Source organism: Cervus canadensis, chromosome 29 (assembly GCF_019320065.1).
Source record: "Cervus canadensis isolate Bull #8, Minnesota chromosome 29, ASM1932006v1, whole genome shotgun sequence".
Lineage (NCBI taxonomy): Eukaryota > Metazoa > Chordata > Mammalia > Artiodactyla > Cervidae > Cervus > Cervus canadensis.
Window position 1 is genome coordinate 43,398,166 of NC_057414.1, and position 19,336 is coordinate 43,417,501.

Consider the following 19,336-nt stretch of genomic DNA (forward strand, 5'->3'; position numbering starts at 1 on the left):
CTTTCACAGCACAGTGGACGGAGCCACGCTGTGGTTGAGCAGGCTCCACCCTGCCCGCGTTCTCTTCTCTGAGTGACTAACTGGAAGGTGGAGTTGGGGTTGGGCTCCTGCCCCCGAGGGCCAGGCAGTCCGTTCACAGCGTCCTGCAGTCAGGGAGAGAGGAGCCCAGAGATGCGGAGCACCCATGAGCAGCTGCCGTGGGAGCCGTCCGCAGAGAGGAAAACAAGTGGTCTAGCCCCTGACCTTGGGAAACACCGCGCTTATAAACGAAGTGTTTACTCGAGCTGTGTTGCTAGGTGTGTTGCAGCTCTCTGAGCAGCGTTCTCTTTCACGGGAGTGCCCTGAGCAGGGTCGTCAACACCCAGCTTCTCTCAGTTTCCTCCCCAGCAATAGATGGTCGGGCGCTGGTTAAACTGTAGCCAGTGGAGGCTGCTGTTTGTCCTAAGTTGCAGTTTACAGCAAGCGAGAAGCTGAAAGACTCTCCACACCCTCTGATCGTGCCAAACACTATGCCGTGTAGGCACGGGGCCTGGAAAGTTTAAGTTTAGTCGCTCAGTCGTGTCTGACTCTTTGCGACCCCACGGACTGTAGCCTACCAGGCTTCTCCGTCCATGGGATTTTCCAGGAAAGAGTACTGGAGTGGGTTGCCATTTCCTTCTGCGGAGGATCTTCCCGACCCAGGGATTGAACCCGGGTCTCCCACATTGTAGGCAGAGGCTTTACTGTCTGAGCCCCCAGGGAAGCCCTGGAGGCCACACTGTCAGTCAGTAGAGTAGAGGCTGTCAGCTGCCCTAAGAATCGGCTCATTTCAGCCCCAGAAGAGCAAGGACTTTACACATGGGGCTTGTCTGCACCTCGGGAGCACTCACAGCAGAACCTGCAACCCCTACCCCTCACCTCCCAACACGTGGTATCTCAGCACCTGCCTGTCTGGGCCCATTTGTTACAGAGTTGCTGGTTTGGAATCCAGTCTCTTTAGAATTTGTATGGGATACTTGGAATGATGTTTGATTCAAACAGATTCTTTAAGGATTTTAAGATAGCCCTACCTACTCAAAAACTACACATTTAATAGGCTAGGAATTCTTTTAATCCCTATTTTTGTCCCATCTATGCCATACTGTAGTGTAAGACTTCAAGGGTGTCTATTTTATGTATGCATTTGTCTGTATCTGGAGAAAGCCCAGGGTCTGACAGCGTCTATGACCCTTTTTTCATATTTCAACCTGTTTCTTATCTGCAGATAACCTTTTTGGGGTTATGTAGGCATGGCCCACAGAGCCATGCTTTCCACCATGGCTGCTAAACACGGTTTATGGGAAGGCTTCAAGGCCTCCTGTTCTGTGTAGACTCCTCACACCAAGGGAGGAGGGGTCACTTAACGCAGATCATTTGGTTTTACTAATGGAGGCTTTTGTCATACTGTACATTTGGATAATTTCATGAATACTGTTTCTGAGTCTATAGATAATTAACTATTGCACTTATCTTTTGTTTACAGTGTTTCTTTTGATCGGGTTTCAGACATCAACTTTACTCTCAATACAAATGAAAGTGTAAGTATTCATGCCGATCGTGAGTAGCGAGGCATATGAGAGGTCGATCGGTGGGGATGGGTGCTGTGTGCGCTGGGGCTCCCGACTCCAGGAACCTTTGTCTTAGATGGCGGTGACTTCAGCCACTCACGTGACCTGCCTGGCCCCATAGGCATGTTAATTTGCTGCCCTCGTTTAAGATGTGACAGGGCTAATGAAGCCAGTGTAGACATTTGGCTTCAAAGACAGCAGTTTGACTCCAACCTGCTTCCTTTTGCATCTGCTGAATGTCACTAGGAGAGAAACTTGGGCCAAATGAGGGCCAACCCCTCATCACTAGGCAGTTCTGAAATGCCAAGTCAACCACATCTACGTATGGACATGGGGTTGGTGTCATTTGAATGGGCACAGTGTTGATTTTATGTCACTTAGCATGAGACACTGCTGGTTTATTTGCTGCTGGGATAAGATGGAGACTGACTGGTTGGACGTTGACACTCCTCACTGCGTAGGTGGCCCTGTGACAGCAGGGGAAGTTCAGGTTGCTGTTAGGGTGGGTCTGGGGACGCACGCTAGGCGGGTGGCCCAAGGAGGCTCTGGAACGAGAGCACTGCTCTCAGTATGTGAAGTGAGCCTATCTGTAGACAGTCTCAGTTTCCTGTATACTAGTTTTGAAGCCAGTCCTTGGGGGCACCTTTTTGTTGTTACTTACATAGAAGCTGACTTTACACGCTTATATTTTATTGTGGTATAGGTGATAGGCATTTCCTGCCACAGCCCCTCCCCCCCGAAGGACATGGAAGAGTATGATTTACATTAGTAACTTTTGCAGAAAATAACTTAATTAAAAATTTTTTTTTCCTCTCTCATTTAGGGAAATATTGCCTTGTTTGAAGCATGTTGTAAGGAAAGAATACAACAGTTTGATGATGGTGGCTCTGATGAGGAAGATATTTGGGAGGAAAAGCATATTGCATTTACACCAGAATCCCAAAGACGATCAAGGTGAGCGATAGCTTGTTATCGTAGTAAGTGTCCCATGCGTAAAACAAGTATTATTTGCCTCTCCAAACATACACATTTGACCCAGAGATCAGTACTTTGTCGTGATCAGAAAGGCCCTTGTTAACCGGTGTGAGTTGGTACCACCTCATTTGTCTGCAGTGTGAACAAGTCAGGGTGACCTGTTTGAAAGTGCTCCAAGTGTTCTGACATAGTTCATGAACTATTGGGACACAGCCTCTTGTGATGGAGAAGTGATGCTGAGGAATGCCGTCATATGTTGCCTTGAGGAGGTTCCCTGACTAGTAATAAGAGCAGCAGCTGAGTTACATGTTGTTTCTTATAAAAATCTGAAAGTTTCCCTGGGGAGGGGAAAGTTGTTTCTAAAAATTAATTTTACTTGAGGAGACAAGAGTCATGTCATATGATACCCATTGGGATCAATTTTCAAAATTCTATCCAAAACACTAAATGAAATGCAGAGCTTTCAGATTGGATAAAGAAAAAAAAAAGGCCTGACTTAATGCCGCCTATGGGAAATGGTTTAAATTATTTAAGAACTTAAATTTTAAAATAAAAAAGATTTAAACAGTTTAAAAGGTAGAGGAATCTTTATTAATATTAAAGTAGATTTCAAAGGAAAAGATTAAAAGGTCATAAAGGGGTTTTTAGGAGAGCATAATGCCAGTTCTGTCAATATCTACATACCTAATAACAGGGTTTCAGAATACACAGAGCAAAAACTGATAGAATCTGTCTACAAAAGTAGACAGATTCCACAGTTACAATGAGATGTTTCAACACTCCTCCCCTAGTAATTAATAAAAATAATAGGCCATAAAAGTATAGAACACTTACACAGTACTATCAACCAGCTTGACCTTCTGGGGATTTTTAAAGCTTTCCACAGAAGAGTGTGAATTATTTTCAAGTGTACATGAAATACTTAGAGACCATCTTTGGGCCACAAAGCAAGAGTCAATAAAAAGATTTCAAGTGACATAAAATATGCTCTCTGACCCAATGGAATTAAATTAGAAATCAATGACAGATCTCTAGAAAATCTCTAAATATGTGGAAACTAAATAACACATGAGTTAAAGAAAAAAGGGGGAATTTACACAGTATTTTGAATTGAAAGACAATAGGAACTCAGTGTTTATCAGGAAGTGGGGGTTGCGAGTGAAACGTACTTAAAGGATCACTTTTAGCACTACGTGCTTACATTAAAAAAGAAGAAACAAATCAGTGACCTCAATTTCCACCATAAGAAATGGCCAGAAATATGAAACAGAAAAACAGTAGAGAAAATCATTGTAATCGATGGATCATAATTAAAAGTTGTTCTTTAAGAAGATTAATAAAATTGATATACCCCCTAGACAGAAGGATCAAGGAAAAAAGATACAAATTATTAATATCAGGAACAGGACAGGTGACATCACTATAGATTTTACGGATATTAATAGGATAATAAGGAATACTAGGAGCAACTCTTCGCCAATAAATCTGACAGCTTAGATGGTCTTTGAAAGACACAAACTACCAAACCTCAAGCAAAAAGAGAAAAAGATAACCCAGATAGTCCTGTGTCTGCTGACGAAGTTGAATTTTTAGTATAAACCTTCTCACATACACGCACAAAGAACCAAGGGCCAGAGGATTTTCTTTGTGAATTCTACCAAATGTTTCAGGAAGAAATCACAGCCGTTTGTACAGAAGTTTTCAGAAAACTTGTAACTTGATACCAGAAGCTGGCATTGCATTATATGGTGTGAAAAGAGCACAGGTACAAAAGCTTCTTTAAAAATTTTCGCGAACAGCGGCAGCATTGGTGCATCATGACCATGCAAGATTTATTCCAGCAGTGCAGACTTGGTTTAACATTTGAAAGTCAGTAGGCATGTGGCTAAATTCAGCATCTGCTCCTGGTAGAGCTGCTCAGCAAACTGGAGACAAGGGAATGTCTTCAATTTGTTTAAAGCTTGTGTAGTAAACCTAACAGTTGACATCACACTTAATGGTCAAAGACTAAATGATTTCCTCCCAAAATCAGGAACAATATAAGGATATCTGTTCTTAACCCCTACTTTTCAGTATTGTGCTGGAGATGGTAGCCAGTGCAGTGAGTCAAGAAAAGGAAATAAATGGTATCTTATTGGAAAGGAAAGGTAAAAATTACCGTTATTCTTAGACAACGTGACTGTCTATGTAGAAAGTTTGTTGGGATCTACAAAAAGACTACTAGAACAGTTCAGTGGGTTTAGCAAGATTGTACATCTTGGATCAATGTAATTGTTTTTAAACACACTGCAGCCAACAGTTGGAATTAAAATTACTGAATAGTACTATTCAAAATAGCATCAAAATATTAGATATGTACAGATAAATCTGACAAAAGATGTGCAAGGCTCGTACACTAAGAACAGCTGAGAGAAATCAAGGCCTGCGAAGTGTTTATGATTTCGAAGACAATATTATTAAGATACCAACTCTCCCCAGATCTGGATTGATTGAGAATCATTGCTATTCCAAACAAAATCATAGCAGGTTTTTTGGTAGCTGTTGATAAGTTGATTTTTAAATTTATATGAAGATGCAAAGGGCCTAGAATAGCCAAAACAGCTTTCATAAAGAACAGTATTAACACTGCCTGACTTCAAGGTACAGTAACTAAGACAGGGGTAGATCAGGGGACAGAATAGAGAGCCCATAAATAGGCCTACACACATACCTAGATGTCTGATTGATGGTGGATGTACAGAGGCAGATCAGTGCAGAGAGGGTAGTCATCTGAAGAAACAGGTGGAATAGTTGGACATTATATGTGAGAATACATAGTAACCAAAAGTGGATCTTGCGTCTGAATCAAACACAAAATTAGAAAACTTCAATACTGGAAAATCTTTGTGACCTTGGGTGAGGCAAAGATCTCTGAGATACAACACCAGAAGCACTATACATGAAAAAAATTCTTGGTAAGTTAAACTTTAGCAAAATTGAACACTAATATTCTTCAAAAGACAATGTTAACACAAGGACAAGGCATCTATATTAAGAGACAAAATTTACGAATCATATATCTTATAAAGGACTTACATGTAGAGCATATGAAGAACTCTCAAAACTCTATAGTAATGAGAAAAGACAACCCAGTTTTTAAAATAGGCTAAACATGTGAAAAGACGCTTGAGCAAAAGGAGCTGAGCACGAGAGGCAGCTCAGCATCCCTGGTCGCGAGGGAGGTGCGGACTCTCCCCACCAGGGGGCGCCCCCACGCCAGGCAGCTGCAAGGGTTCCGGGGAGTCTGCACGCACAGCCCAGCGCTCGCAGCGGTGGCCCGGGGCGGGCTGAGTCCCCACAGCGCCAGGCGCGTGGGGCCCAGGGGAGGCTCAGCACGGGTTTGGTGTGGGATGTCTTCTGAACTCTTTGGAGTTAGCTGGTGGCCAATATGCAGCAGTCATATTTTGGACTTTTTCCCTAGCTCGGGGAGTACAGACAGTGAGGAAAGCACAGACTCTGAGGAAGAAGATGGAGCAAAACAAGACTTGTTTGAGTCCAGTGGTGCCAACACGGAGGACAAAATGGAGGTAGACCTGAACGAACGTAAGTGGCCGCCTTTTCTGTCAGCGCTGTGTGTGGAGGTCGCCTGCAGAACCCGGGTGGCCTCTGAAGGGTGGTTAAGTGGAGGCACACGCTGTCATTTGAGTTCCCTTGAAGGTTTACGTCTCAGGGACCGGGCCTGAGGGAAGGAACCAGTCACAACTCTTTACAGTTTGGAAGCCCTCTGCGTGCATCTGGTTAGAGGACAGCAACACATCTGTAGGTCCATCCTCCAGCTGCAGAGACTGGGTACCATATCAGAAGGGGAGACACCGTAGCCTCTGGGGAGATGAGAGAAGACTGTAGAATCAGGAGTGCACCTAAATCACAGGAAATACCCTATAGTTGGAGCAGGTTTAAACAGCGTCTTCACAGTTTATGAATCCTGTAATCCTAAAAGTTGCCCAGCTAAATGCTTATATATGTTTTACGTAAGAAGACTTACGTTGACTGGCCTTTTAAAAATACTGTTAACTTCTAAAAGTTCAGACAAATTTTCACATAAAGTAGCCATGTAGGTTGATATCGGGGCTTTCCTCCAGGCCAACAGTGCTTCCTGTTGCCTGGGAGGGTTTTTATGCCTCGGTTCTAGAGGCCGAAATCCCGCTCTGGGGTCAAGTTCAACTCTTCGTGACCTCGGAACTCGGCAGGCATCCAGCAGACCCTGTGCGGTCCATGTCCTCTGTCCTTTCTCTCCTTCCCGGCTCCCCACCTTCAGGAGGGCGTGATGCTGTTCACACCAGCCGGCCTGTGTCACATTCCTGCTGTGTGCCAGGGGCTGGGGCTCAGGCATGGCCTCCAGGGCCTCGGAGTTTCTGAGCAGATGGAGAGACATGCAGTCCAGTGTGGGGAGGACGGGGGCCCCGCTCCCCCAGGCCTCTGCAGGGCCCTCCCAGAGGACGGGGTGTGTCGTGAGGACAACTAGGGATGAGTCCGCTTGCAGGAAAATAGCTCCTAGGAAGGCGCAGAGACACCCACCGCTGGTGAATGTAGCTCAGGAAAAGGGTGGGATGGTGGAGATGAGGCCAGAGGCCAGAAGGAGAATTTAATTTTGGAGGTTGTAATCCTCCTCCTGAGGATTTTACTAAGAATCCCGTTATTTGATCTGTTTTGACATGATTGCTCTTGGTAGCAGTGTGAAAGCTGAATTAGAAAGTGTGCTCGGGGATGGGAAGACCACAGCGACCCTCACTGTGACACGTGAGAAGTGACGGGGCCTCATCAGGAGCGGGGCGGGCGGCAGGGGGGCGAGGAGAGGCCGCGGGGCCCCGCGCTTGGGGCTTGCGCGCGCGCGCGCGTGTGTGTGTGTGTGTGTGTGTGTGTGTGTGTGTGGCTCAGTAGTGTTGTGGGTTCATACTGCTGTGCAGTGGAGCCTCTAGAACTTTCTCACCTTGCAAAGCTGAAGCTATACCCATAAACAGCACTCGCCGTTCCCCTTTCCCCAGCCCCTGACGACCACCGTTCTACCTTCTGTCTCTGAATTTGACTCCTCTAGGGACCTCATCCGAAGTGGAATCATGGAGTATTTTGGTTTTTTGTGACTGGTTTACTTCCCTTAGCATGGTGCCCTCCAGGTTCATCCATGTTCAAGTGTGTAGCAGGATTTTATTACTCTTTCTTAAGGCTGAAGGATATTTTGGAGTCTATGGATCTGTGAGATTGCTGAGTGGGTGACAGGTGATTTGCAGAGAGACCATACACTTGGTGTGACTCACTCCCACTGTCATGGTTCTCTGGAGCTGGGTGTGGGGACAGGGAGAGATGAGGGGCAGGGGTGTGATGTTTACTCACAGGTCTCAGCCCTCCTGACCTTGCTGCTGGGGAAAGCTTTCTTTGCACTGGCAGGTCAGCTGGGGTTGAGGTGGGACCAGGGGTGGGGAGTGCTCCTCTCCAGGACTCTGAGCTGCCTCAGCCTCTGACTTGAGAGCTTCCGCCGTCCACCCAATCTCTGTGGCTTTTTCCAGAGGTTTTCTTGACTGTTGAGAAGAGTTACTAATGTTAGGGTAATTCTGGGGAGCTAGTCTGGGAAAGACTATCCTGGGATGATAATAATAGGAAATGACTAACAATAGTCATTTCTTTGTAGCCTAGTTTATTTGGATGGAGCGAGTCCAGAACTTTGCATATGGTGGGCAGGCAGAAATACCTGTCACCTTCCCTGGAGGCTCGGATGGTAAAGAATCTGCCTTCAATACAGGAGACCAGGGTTCGATTCCTGGGTCGGGAAGATCCCCTGGAGAAGGAAATGGCAAGAAGTTCCAGTATTCTTGCCTGGAAATCCCATGGACAGAGGAGCTTGGTGGGTTACAGTCTGCGGGGTCGCGGAGAGTCAGACATGACTGAGCGACTAACACTTTCACTTTCTTGACTTTCTGAGGTTGCAGGTGAGGTTTTCAGACGTTAAGGTCCTATTCCTTCTTAGAGCCCACGGAGCCCTGCCGCGTGGGTACACAAATCAGAGGGTAGGAAGCTCAGAAACAGCCCTCCTTCAGTACCTGCTAGACGAGGCCCTCATTTAACCCTCAGGACTAAGTAGATGGTTTTATCTGAGGTGAACGAATGAGGAAACCTAGCGCAGGGGGAGCTGAGTAAGTTGCCCGGAGTCCCAGGAAGGTCTGTCTGTAAGTGGGAGCACTTCTGTGATACACAGGTCCTTCTTGGTCGTTTGTCTTGAGGAGCATCCCCAAGTAGCTCTCGGATCCCGTAGCCTAGCATTCCTTCCTTACAGCCTGGAGCCTCCAAATTGTGATAGAAAGCATCCCTGATAAAGAGCGGTGGTCCCCACTGCCAGCTCGTCCGCAGCAAGGATTTGGGCATTCAGCATGGGTACTGTGAAGTAACAGTACAGTGTGTGCTGAGAGCAAGCAGACCTGATTTCGTCTGAAGGGACACACCCCGGGGGGCGGCATTTAAACAGACAGAGACCGGCAGCACCCAAACCGCAGCACAGACAGGGTGCAGCGCCCCGAGGTCCCGCCACCCCTGTCTCTGAGCACGCTCCCGTGCCTGCAGGACCTAGAAAGCCAACGGGAACAGAGCTCCTCTCTGCTCTCAGAACTTCACTCCTGACACCAAATGTGTGAGTCTCCCACACAGCTCAGCCGAGGCACTGACTGTCCGAGTCGGGCCCGCAGCTTAGGGCTCACTCACCCCGCGAGCCAGCCGCCCGTCCCCACCCCCGCCGGTGCTTCTGACCAGCTGGCTGTAAACTGGGAGTTCCCGTGACCTCTTTGGCTTTGATTATTTGGTAGATCTGCTCACAGAATTCAGAAAAACCCTTTACCTACCATTACCAGTTGATTATAAAGGATATATTAAAGGCTGCAAATGAACAGGATGGGTCCTCAGGGTCCCATGGGCAGGAGCTTGGGTCCTCAGGGGAGTCTCTCCAACCCAGAAGCCCTGAAGCCCTGCAGCTTGGGTGTTCCTGGGGACCTTGCTGAGGGGGCGTGATTGGTGAAATCTTTGGTTATTAGTGATTAACTTGACCTCTAGCCCCTTACCCTTCTAGAAGGTTGGCAGAGGGGTGGTGGGGAAGGGCCAAAAGTTCAAACCCTCTAAACACTTGGTTGCCCCAGTCCCCATCCTGAGGGTCTCCAGGAGCTCCCAGTCTCTTCTCATAAGATACAGAAAACCTTTGTCACTTCAGAGATGGCGGTGGGGTGGGCAGAGACTAAGTCTGTATTCCTCATGGTGTCACAGGAAGCCCGCTGCTGTGCGCTCAGGTCTAGACTGCAGGGTGGCTGTGAGAGTGTGGAGGGGGATGGGGCGGGAAGCCTTGAGGTTGTCCCCAGGTTACTGTGACTGAGTACTAACATGCTTTTAAAAAAGTATTTATTTTATACTAAGTTTGGATTTACAGAAAAGGTGCAGAGATTGTCAGGAAGTGACTGTATACCCTTCACCCATCTTCCTCCTAGTATTCATGTAACTTTGGTATATTTATCAAAATCAAGAAATTAACATCAGTGTATTGTTTTATGTGTGACTTTGTATTCTTGTGTGATAATCGCTGTTGGAAAAAAAATTCACAGAAAGGGGAGTTACTAAGGGATCAAAGGAAACACAGTTTTATAGTAGACGTTATCGTATGGCCCTCCACGTGGTCGTACCTTATCCACTTCCACCACTGGTGTGTTAGAATACCCTTTGCCCAACACCTGCAGTCTTTTGTTTTACTTACCACTACACATCTGTTTTTGAAAAATACTTGTGTTACATTAAACTACTGAAGCATTCTCAAGGTGGAATTCCTCCCCTCTCTTTAGCACCCACCTGGTCAGCCAGCTTCGATGTCCCCATGGACACGACGCATGGTGCTCCCTTAGACTCCGTGGGGTCTGACGTCTGGAGCACGGAGGAGCCTGTGCCCACGAAGGAGACAGGCTGGGCTTCTTTCTCAGAGTTCACGTCTTCCCTGAGGTGAGCGCGTGCGCGGCTCTCCAAGCCTTCCCACCTGAGAACCGGGCGTGAGGCGTGTTCCCAGTTGAATACAGTGCCTTAAACAAGATTGAAAAGTCGGGGGGTGGGGTGCGGATGTAGACACAGCTCTGAGTTACAAGGAAAAACCACCCCCTTCTTCCCTCCTTTCCTCCAGGGTGAACTGGGAGGAGGAGTGGATGATAAAGTGGGCTGAGGAGATGGCCCAGGGAGGCAGGGAACAGAGCGCTAACGGTGGAGCCAGGACAGGCTTCAGACGAGGTGGAGCCAGGGCGTTCCCGAGGGGTGCGTCTGGAAATGCAGCGTGTACCTTGCATTTAATAGATAATGTCAACATTATATTCCGTATATATATATTCTGTCAGCGTATATTCCGCTTGGAGCTAATCTAGTGCTGTAAATTTAGGGGTGTGTCAGGTGTGACTGTCAGTCCTGTTAATTGCATTATTCTCAGCAACAGCAACTGATCATTTTGTAGTTTTCCTGAATAATATTGTCAGCATTTGAGTATTAACCATGGATTTCACGTGTCCTTACACTTATTTTGATTTGCTTACTGTTGTTTCATTTTGTCTCCTGAAAAAATGGAGTGGAGATTTCTACCCCCCGACTTGAAAGACTTTTTTTCCCTGTTCTAACAAGACATGTTTTTAAATAGTCACTGTAATGGCAAAGCTTAGAAGACAACCTGATGTTAGCTAGCAGTTACCATTGTAGACAAATCAGAGCGGAGACTAAAACCCACAGTGCTTTATAGCAACTCTGATAATAGCAGTGAGCCATTATTCAGAGGCGAAGTGAGATTTATGGAAAATGTCTCCAAAATACAACAAGATGCTGGTTCTCCTCCAGCGCAGGGCAGCCAGGTTTCCACTCTTCTGGTTACTTGAGAATGCTGTTGAAGCAGCTGCCTCCCTCTACAAGCCCTTGTGCGCGGGCTGTGTTGTCTCATTAAACATCATCAATAGGGCCACGCCGTCTAGGTGGTTTGCCTAGAGGTGATAGGGTTTTTGTTAAAATGGAGCTGTAGATACAATTGTTAGTGTACAGTGTATGCACTACTGTCCCAGCCTCGGGAGCCTGGTGGTTGTGTGAGCATGAGGGGCTGGGGGCATCCTGAGACTCTCTGCCCTGCTGACCCAGCAGGGCATCCCCCACCCCGCTCACCCGCCACTCCACTCTGCTGTCCACACTCACGTGTGTGTTTCTTGGAGTCTAACCAGCTGTGTCTCCACAGTGGATTTGGAACTAGTGTTCAAAGGTTTTCTGTGAATGATGATCCCAAGGGCCGTCTCCCACCGCTCACCTCTGAATTTTCTCTTTTCTAAAAGTACGAAAGATTCTTTACGGAGTAACTCCCCAGTGGAGATGGAAACCAGCACCGAGCTGATGGACCCACTGACGCCCAGTGTGGCTGCGCTGGCTGTGCAGCCGGAAGGTGGGTCTGGGCGGCGGACTGCTCCCGGCGGGTGTCTGGTCTGGGCGGCGGACTGCCCTCCCAGCGGGTGTTTCGTCCGGGGCAGGCGGACTGCCTCCCAGCGGGTGTCTGGTCTGGGCGGTGGACTGCCTCCCAGCGGCTGTTTGGTCCGGGACCTGCAGACTGCTTTCCTGGCGGGTGTTCGCTCTGGAATGTGACGCTGAGTTCCCTAGATCTGGAAAGTTGTCTTTGTCTGCAAAGCAGCTTTCTAAAAAAAGTTCAAGGGTTCAAAGGACCCAGGAAAATGTGGGTCTGATATCCTCAGGGCTTTGGGTGAAAAGCAGTTGTGTGTTTATTCCAGAACCACAGCATGCTGATCCTAGAATGAGTAAGGTATCTAAGTTGCCATTCAGCCCCCTCAGGACAGGACAGGAAAGGAAACAGGCCCAGAAAGGATGATGTCTTAGCCTGCAACACCCAGGGGGAGTGAGACCAGCACTTGTCTTGTCATGGGTGCTCCAGGCTTGGCTGCACCTGGTGCTTTTATTCCTTGGAGTGTGCTGTCTGGCTGCATTTCAGGCTGTGTAGTTGTTTATTTCTTTGCATCTTTATGAACAGGGGAAATGGTTGAGAATGTCCAGTGGCTGTCTTACTCAGAATGGGCAGATGTGACTTGCATGGGCCCTGAACTGTTTGCAACCTGATGATGAGGGCTGTGGGAGGTTGGTGAAGGGGTGAGGAGGGATTGGTAGTTCATGGAGAAGACAAAAAGTTAGTTCTCAGAAAATGATGGTACATGTGTAGGGTACAAGAACCAAGGGGCAAGGGAAATAAATAAATCCAGAAATAAGTGTTTTGCCACTTACTAAGTCATTCTTCTAAAACATTCTATATAGATGACCTAATTTATCCCTGAGCAGTTCTATAAGGGGGTTCAAACGCCTCCTGTTGCGTTCATAAGAAAACTCGGGCCCAGATGGGGTGCTTTGACCTGGTCTCTGAGGCCAAATATGAATTCAGATGCTCATCACCAGTTTACCACATGACTTCCTCTCATAGGACAAAAAAATGATCCACAGAGAACCACAAAAAGGTAATTTAACAGGAAAAAATAGGACCCGAGTGTGGACAAGCCAGAGGAGCAGGGTGAATGAGAACATTGCCGGCTGAATGCTGGGTTGTGGCTGCAGAGCGTACGGCCGCCTACTCTGCCCTGTGCTGGGAGTTGGAGAAGGGAGGGGCAGGGCAGTCATCTGAGGGAAGTTGGGTATGCAGGTAGTGGGAGAGACTGGGGGTCTAGCTGGTCCTGGGCTGCAGGGACCCCATGCAGCTTCTCTCTCATGGGCGTCATTAAGAGGCAACAGCGGGCAGATCATCTCATGTCTCTCTGTCTCCAAGCAGCTGAGGTGACGCTGGGTGAATGGGTCTGCACAGAGGGGCGGAGGTCCCAGTCGATGTGGGCACACGTGACCATCAGCCATGTGTTCTTTTCAGCGCCGGGCAGTGTGGCCATGGAAGCCAGCTCCGATGGCGAGGAGGATGCGGAAAGTACAGACAAGGTAACTGAGACAGTGATGAATGGCGGCATGAAGGAAACTCTCAGCCTCACGGTAGATGCCAAGACAGAAACTGCGGTCTTCAAAAGGTAACCAGGCTCGGTCATACTGGCACCTTCAGGTTGTCGGGAGGGTGGTGGAGGAGAAGCCACAAATATGAACATCCTTAATTTGGTTCCACTGTGGGTTCAGACATTAGCTTGACATCGTTCTAATATTTCCATTAAATTTATTAAATTTTAACAAAGAGATGGAGTTTGGGTCCCCCGGTGTCTGTGCCCTTCCCCTTTTAATAGTATTTTGAAGACTAAAGGTTGAGAAGACTGATGGATTCAAAATACATGAGTTTAAAAAACTGACATACCTCTAGAAACAGGAATTGCATTGGATACAGGCAACAAAGGTGGGGCCATCTGAACCATAAGTTTGATCTGTATAAGATCATTTCCTCCAGACACAATGCAACCAGCAGAATTCAGTGACAAAATGATAGCTTACAAAAATATATTTGGAAGTTACTCTCACTTGTAAACTTACGGGTCAAAAAAGGAATCATAATGCAAATTAAAAGCAAAACTGAAAAAGTAGTGAAAAAAGTTCGACCAAAACCCGCAGACTGCAGCTAAATCAGTGCTTAGAGCTCTGGTCTCCATCTTACACAGACCCTCTCATATCACAAGAATAATGCTTCCCAACTTGTGAAGCCAACACAAAACAAAGCATGAAAGAAGAAACTATTGTAGGCTGATTTCATGTGTGGGTCTATATATAGAATACTTTAAAGTTACAAGCTAGCAAACCAAATCCAGTGGTGTGTTTTAACTCATGACCAAGGATATATCTCATGAATGTAAGAATATTATAGCATTTTAAAGATTACTGATGGTAATTCACTGATAAAAGGTTGGAAACCTTTTGGACTTTGAGTAGGTAAAAGAAAACATTTGATAAAAATTAAAGCTATTTGTGACTATTTAGCAAGCTAGGAATAAGAAGTAGCTACTGATAAAAGTATCCACTGAAAATCTACAGCAGACTCTATTCTTAACAGTGAAACATTATTTTGAAGAAATACTCATTTTCAAAGACAAGACAGTGAGCCCTGCAGTTACTGCTTCTCATCAGCAGTGTGCTTCTCTGTGCAGACCCAGCAGTGTGCATATGCTTAGCATATGCAGCATAAAATAAAAGTAAGTAAAAGGCATACAAATTCAAAAGAAGTAGAATGGTTATTGTTTATTTGTAGGTTTAGTTCAGTTAACTCAGTCATGTCTGACTCTTTGTGACCCCGTGAACTGTAGGTTATTTGTAGGTTATGACTTTGTATATAAAAAATTCCAGTGGAATCTGTAAGTAAACGTTAGAATTGCTAGGAAAGTTTAGCAAATTTATTAAATACACCCACAAATTGATTGCATCTTAGAAGCTAGCACAAGATGTCTTAGATGTGCCCCTTCCCCCTTTAAATGAAAAGTTAAACCTTGTCTGTAACTGAGACCAAAAGACCTAAATACCTAGGGAGAGATATCAATACCATGTTTCCTTGTTGCTTAGTCGCTAAATCATGTCAGACTTTGCGAGCACAGGGACTGCAGTGCACCAGGCTTCTCTGTTCTTCACTAAAATTTCCCAGAGTTTGCTCACTCCTGTCTATTAAGTTGGTGATGCTATCCAGTCGTCTCATCCTCTGTTGCCCCTTTCTCTTCCTGCCCTCAGTCTTTCCCAGCATCAATGGCTTTTCCTGGCCAAAGTATTAGAGCTTCAGCATCAGTCCTTCCAGTGAAGGGTTGATTTCCTTTAGGATTGACCAGTTTGATCACCCTGCAGTTTAAGGGCCTCTCAAGAGTCTTCTCCAGCACTACAATTCAAAAGCATTAATTCCTTGGTGCTCAGCCTTCATTATGGTCCAACTCTCTTATCTGTACACGACTACTGGTAAAACCATCGCTTCGACTATATGGACCATTGCCGATAAAGTGATGTCTCTGCTTTTTAATACACTGTCTAGGTTTGTCATAGCTTTCCTTCCAAGGAGCAAACGTCTTTTAATTTCATGGCTACAGCCACCATCTGCAGTGATTTTGGGGCCCAGGAAAATAAAATTTGTCACTGTTCCAATCTTTGCCCTTCTATTTACCATAAAGTGATGGGACTGGATACCATGATCTTAGTTTTTTGAATGTTGAGTTTTAAGCAAGCTTTTTCACTCCTGTTTCACCCTCATCGAGAGGCTCTTTAGTTCCTCTCTGTTTTCTGCCATTAGGGTGGTATCATCTGCATATCTGAGGTTGTTTCTATTTCTCCCGGCAGTCTTCTTCCAGCTTGTGATTTATCCAGCCTGGCATTTCACTTGATGTACTCTGAATAGAAGTTAAGTAAACAGGGTAACAGTGTATAGACTTGACATACTCCTTTCCCAGTTTGAAACCAGTCTGTTGTTCCATGTCCAGTTCTAACTGTTGCTTCTTGACCCACATACAGGTTTCTTAGGAGACAGGTAAGGTCATCTGGTATTCCCATGTCTTTAAGAATTTTCCACAGCTTGTAGTGATCCATACAGTCAAAGGCTTTAGCATAGTCAATGAAGCAGAAGTAGATGTTTTTCTGGAATTCCCTTGCTTTCTCTGTGATCCAGTGAATGTTGACAATTTGATCTCTGGTTCCTCTGCCTTTTCTAAGTCCATTCTATACATCTGGAAGTTCTCAGTTCATGTACTGATTACCTTGCGAGCATGTGAAACGAGTGCAGTTGTACTGTAGTTTAAACATTCTTTGGCATTGCCTTCTTTGGGGTGGAATGAAAGTGAAAACTGACCTTTTCCAGTCCTGTGGCCACTGCTGAGTTTTCCAAATTTGCTGGCGTATTGAATGCAACACTTTCACAGCATCATCTTTTAGAATTTGAAACAGCTTAGTTGGAATTCCATCACCTCCACCAGCTTTGTTCGTAGAAATGTTTCCTAAGGCCTAGTTGGCTTCATACTCCAGGATGTCTGGCTTGAGGTGAGTGACCACACCATCGTGGTTATCCAGGTTATTAAGACCTTTTATAGTTTGCTAATTACTATGTTTGCCAAAAGGGCTTCCCAGGTGGCACTAGTGGTAAAGAACCTGCCTGCCAGTGCAGGAGACATAAGAGGTATGGGTTCTGTCCCTGGGTCAAGAAGGCCCCTTGGAGGAGGGCATGGCAACCCACTCCAGTTCTTGCCTGGAGAATCTCAAGGACAGAGGAGCCTAGTGGGCCACAGTCCATAGGGTCGCCAAGAGTCAGACACGACTGAGGTGACTTCACACAGCACGTTTGCTAACTTTGGCATTGCTTCTCAATGGACTTCTCAAAATCCCAATGGAGTTTTTTATGAAAGGGAGGCACTGATTGTAATCTTCACAGAGAAGGCTGAGGAGAGCCGTGAAGAGCAGGATCACTGCAAAGAGGAGAGTGAGGGGCCTCACTGTGGTGGCTGTCAGGGCTCCCCGTTACTGAGATGATGCGCAGAGCTGTATGGGCAGACCCGCACACTGACGTGGTCAGGTGACGTGAGTTAGTGAAGAGAGGGAGGACTGATGCATTGTAAATACCCATGTGAGAGGACAAGCTAAACCTCTGTTCTCATATAGGTATGAAAGACAAGATTTCTAGTCTTCTAAAAGACACAGTAAAATGAAACATAGCTAGCAAAGAAATACACAAGATATAGAAAGAACCTAACATCAAAGGAAGAGACAATAAATAACTTTTTAAATTTGACAGAGGATACAAACAAGGCATTATTTGCAAAGGGAAAAAGTAGCAGACTGACTAATGGGTCAGGCTTATGTCAGGGATGGTGAAGATTCAGTGCTGTTTCATGCATGTTACATGTTAATCTATTAATTCCTAAGTTGTTACAGAAAATCAAAAAAGTGCCAAAACTGCCTGGATCTTTTTATGAAGCAGTGAAAGCCTAATTCCAGAACCAGATGAAGATAATTACAGAAAATGATCAGCTTATGTCACTTACAGGCAAACTAAATGCAAAAATCCTATGTAAAATATTTGCTAACTGAACCTAACAGTATACTAAAAATACTCATAATGACCAGTTTATCCCTGAACTGTAAAGATGGTTCAACATCCTTAAAGTATACCAAAAATAATTCATAATGATCAGTTAATCCCTGAACTGTAAAGGTGATTCAACATCAGAAAATCTGTGTAATTCAGTGCATATTAATAGAGTGAAGAAGTCATTTGACATTTTTGATGGCGCATTTGGAAAAAAAATTAGTTGTATATGATTAAAACTGAAAGCGCCATGGTTATCATTCCACTTTCCAGATGGGAAAACGCAGTGCTGGAATTAAGTGGTGTGGCCAAAGTCTCACAGTGGTTAGAAGCAAACACAATGTTCTGACCTGAGGGCAGAAAGTGGCTTCTTTTTCGAAACAAAACAAACTGCCTTTAAAAGCATAAACCTCATGTAAAGAATAGGATTGGGTTACATCAAAGTGAAGAATTTCTGGTTGATAAATTACTGTAAACAAAATTAAGAGGCAGATGGCAAATTAAGGGGGAAAAGTTTACAGTTCTAAATCAGTCAGAAATTAGCATTTAATATTCAAGCCAGTAAGGAAAAGAATGTAAACCCAGATCAGAAAATGGGCAAAAAATATCAATAGGCAGTTTATACACAAGGAAACCCGAAGTGGCAAAAAGAAGAAAAACTCAGAAGAGATTCTGAGAACTCAGACACATCTTATTAGACCAGCAGGAGTAGGAACGATGGGGAACGTGAGTGTTGGTGGGTATGGGGCCGCAGGAGCCCCAAGGCCCTGCTCATGGTGGATGCTGACCGGGGCAGTCATTCTCGGGGGCAGTAGGGGCTTCCTTGTAGTTGGAAAGATGACCAGGGTTTTCCAGTCTTGGGTGTGAAGCCCTGAGAGGTGCCCGAGGGGGTCCCCTGGGGCGGAGGCAGGCAGTGGCGGCCGTTGCAGCTTTGTGCATGGAGGCTCTGGTCTCTGCGAGGTGCGCTCTGGAACGGGAGGTGGGCGCCTCGGGGTGCTGTGCCCCAGTCAGCAGGGCAGACGGAGCTCCCAGCTACGCTAGGACAGTCCTGAGTGCAGGGAGGGTGCAATTCATGGCCATTCATTGGTCTCAGAATCCACATGGGTAAAATGACTGTACGTTTTACAACAATGAAGGTAACAGGCATGGAATACATCAGCATAGCTGCGTTGGGCAGGGAGTGGAGAGTAGGGATGAATTAGGAGGAGGAATGGGCTAGACTTCGGGTCCCTTCCCATAAATGTATTGTCCCGAGCCATCTGAAAACCACTCAGAAGTCATCCTAAAATGAGGTTTCTCACAAGCAGATGGAAGCTAGGACCCAGCATTAAGGATAGTGGGACCTGCAGCTGCGCTCAGGCTCTGGCCAGCGGTGCCTTGAATTGTGTCACAAAAAACAGGAAATCGGACAGAACAGGCCAGAGTCTTTGAGTTTCCAGTCCACAGAGAGTGGAGAGCCAGGAGCATCTGGGGGGAAACCATCCTTTGGTGTTTCATTTCCCCAAGCCCTCTGACCCCTTAAGGCTCGGTTTGCCCCGGTCCTGGCCACTGTTCCTGCTCTCTCCCGCCATGGTTTGTCCTTCTCAGGCCTTGTCAGAGACAGCTCGAGAAGCTGGTCCTGGCTCAGCTGCATGGCCTCCTGCTTCCGGGACCTCAGCCAGCAAGCCGATGGGGTGCTTGGCCCTGGGTGCAAAACCTTTAACTGAAGACTCATTCCTTCAAACAGGTTCATTTGACA

At 46.2% G+C, this 19,336-nt stretch overlaps 1 protein-coding gene across 15 annotated transcripts in view; it reads left to right on the forward strand.

Annotated features, from left to right (window-relative positions):
- Window positions 1-19,336, forward strand: part of PPP6R3 (protein phosphatase 6 regulatory subunit 3) — a 123,335-nt gene that overhangs the window by 97,978 nt on the left and 6,021 nt on the right. For all 15 annotated transcript variants that reach the window (XM_043452469.1, XM_043452473.1, XM_043452474.1 and 12 more), the window contains 6 exons: window positions 1,502-1,556; window positions 2,410-2,540; window positions 6,022-6,143; window positions 10,409-10,562; window positions 11,912-12,018; window positions 13,492-13,642. In XM_043452469.1, coding sequence (XP_043308404.1) covers window positions 1,502-1,556; window positions 2,410-2,540; window positions 6,022-6,143; window positions 10,409-10,562; window positions 11,912-12,018; window positions 13,492-13,642 — 720 coding nt within the window. The remainder of the gene's footprint in view (window positions 1-1,501; window positions 1,557-2,409; window positions 2,541-6,021; window positions 6,144-10,408; window positions 10,563-11,911; window positions 12,019-13,491; window positions 13,643-19,336) is intronic.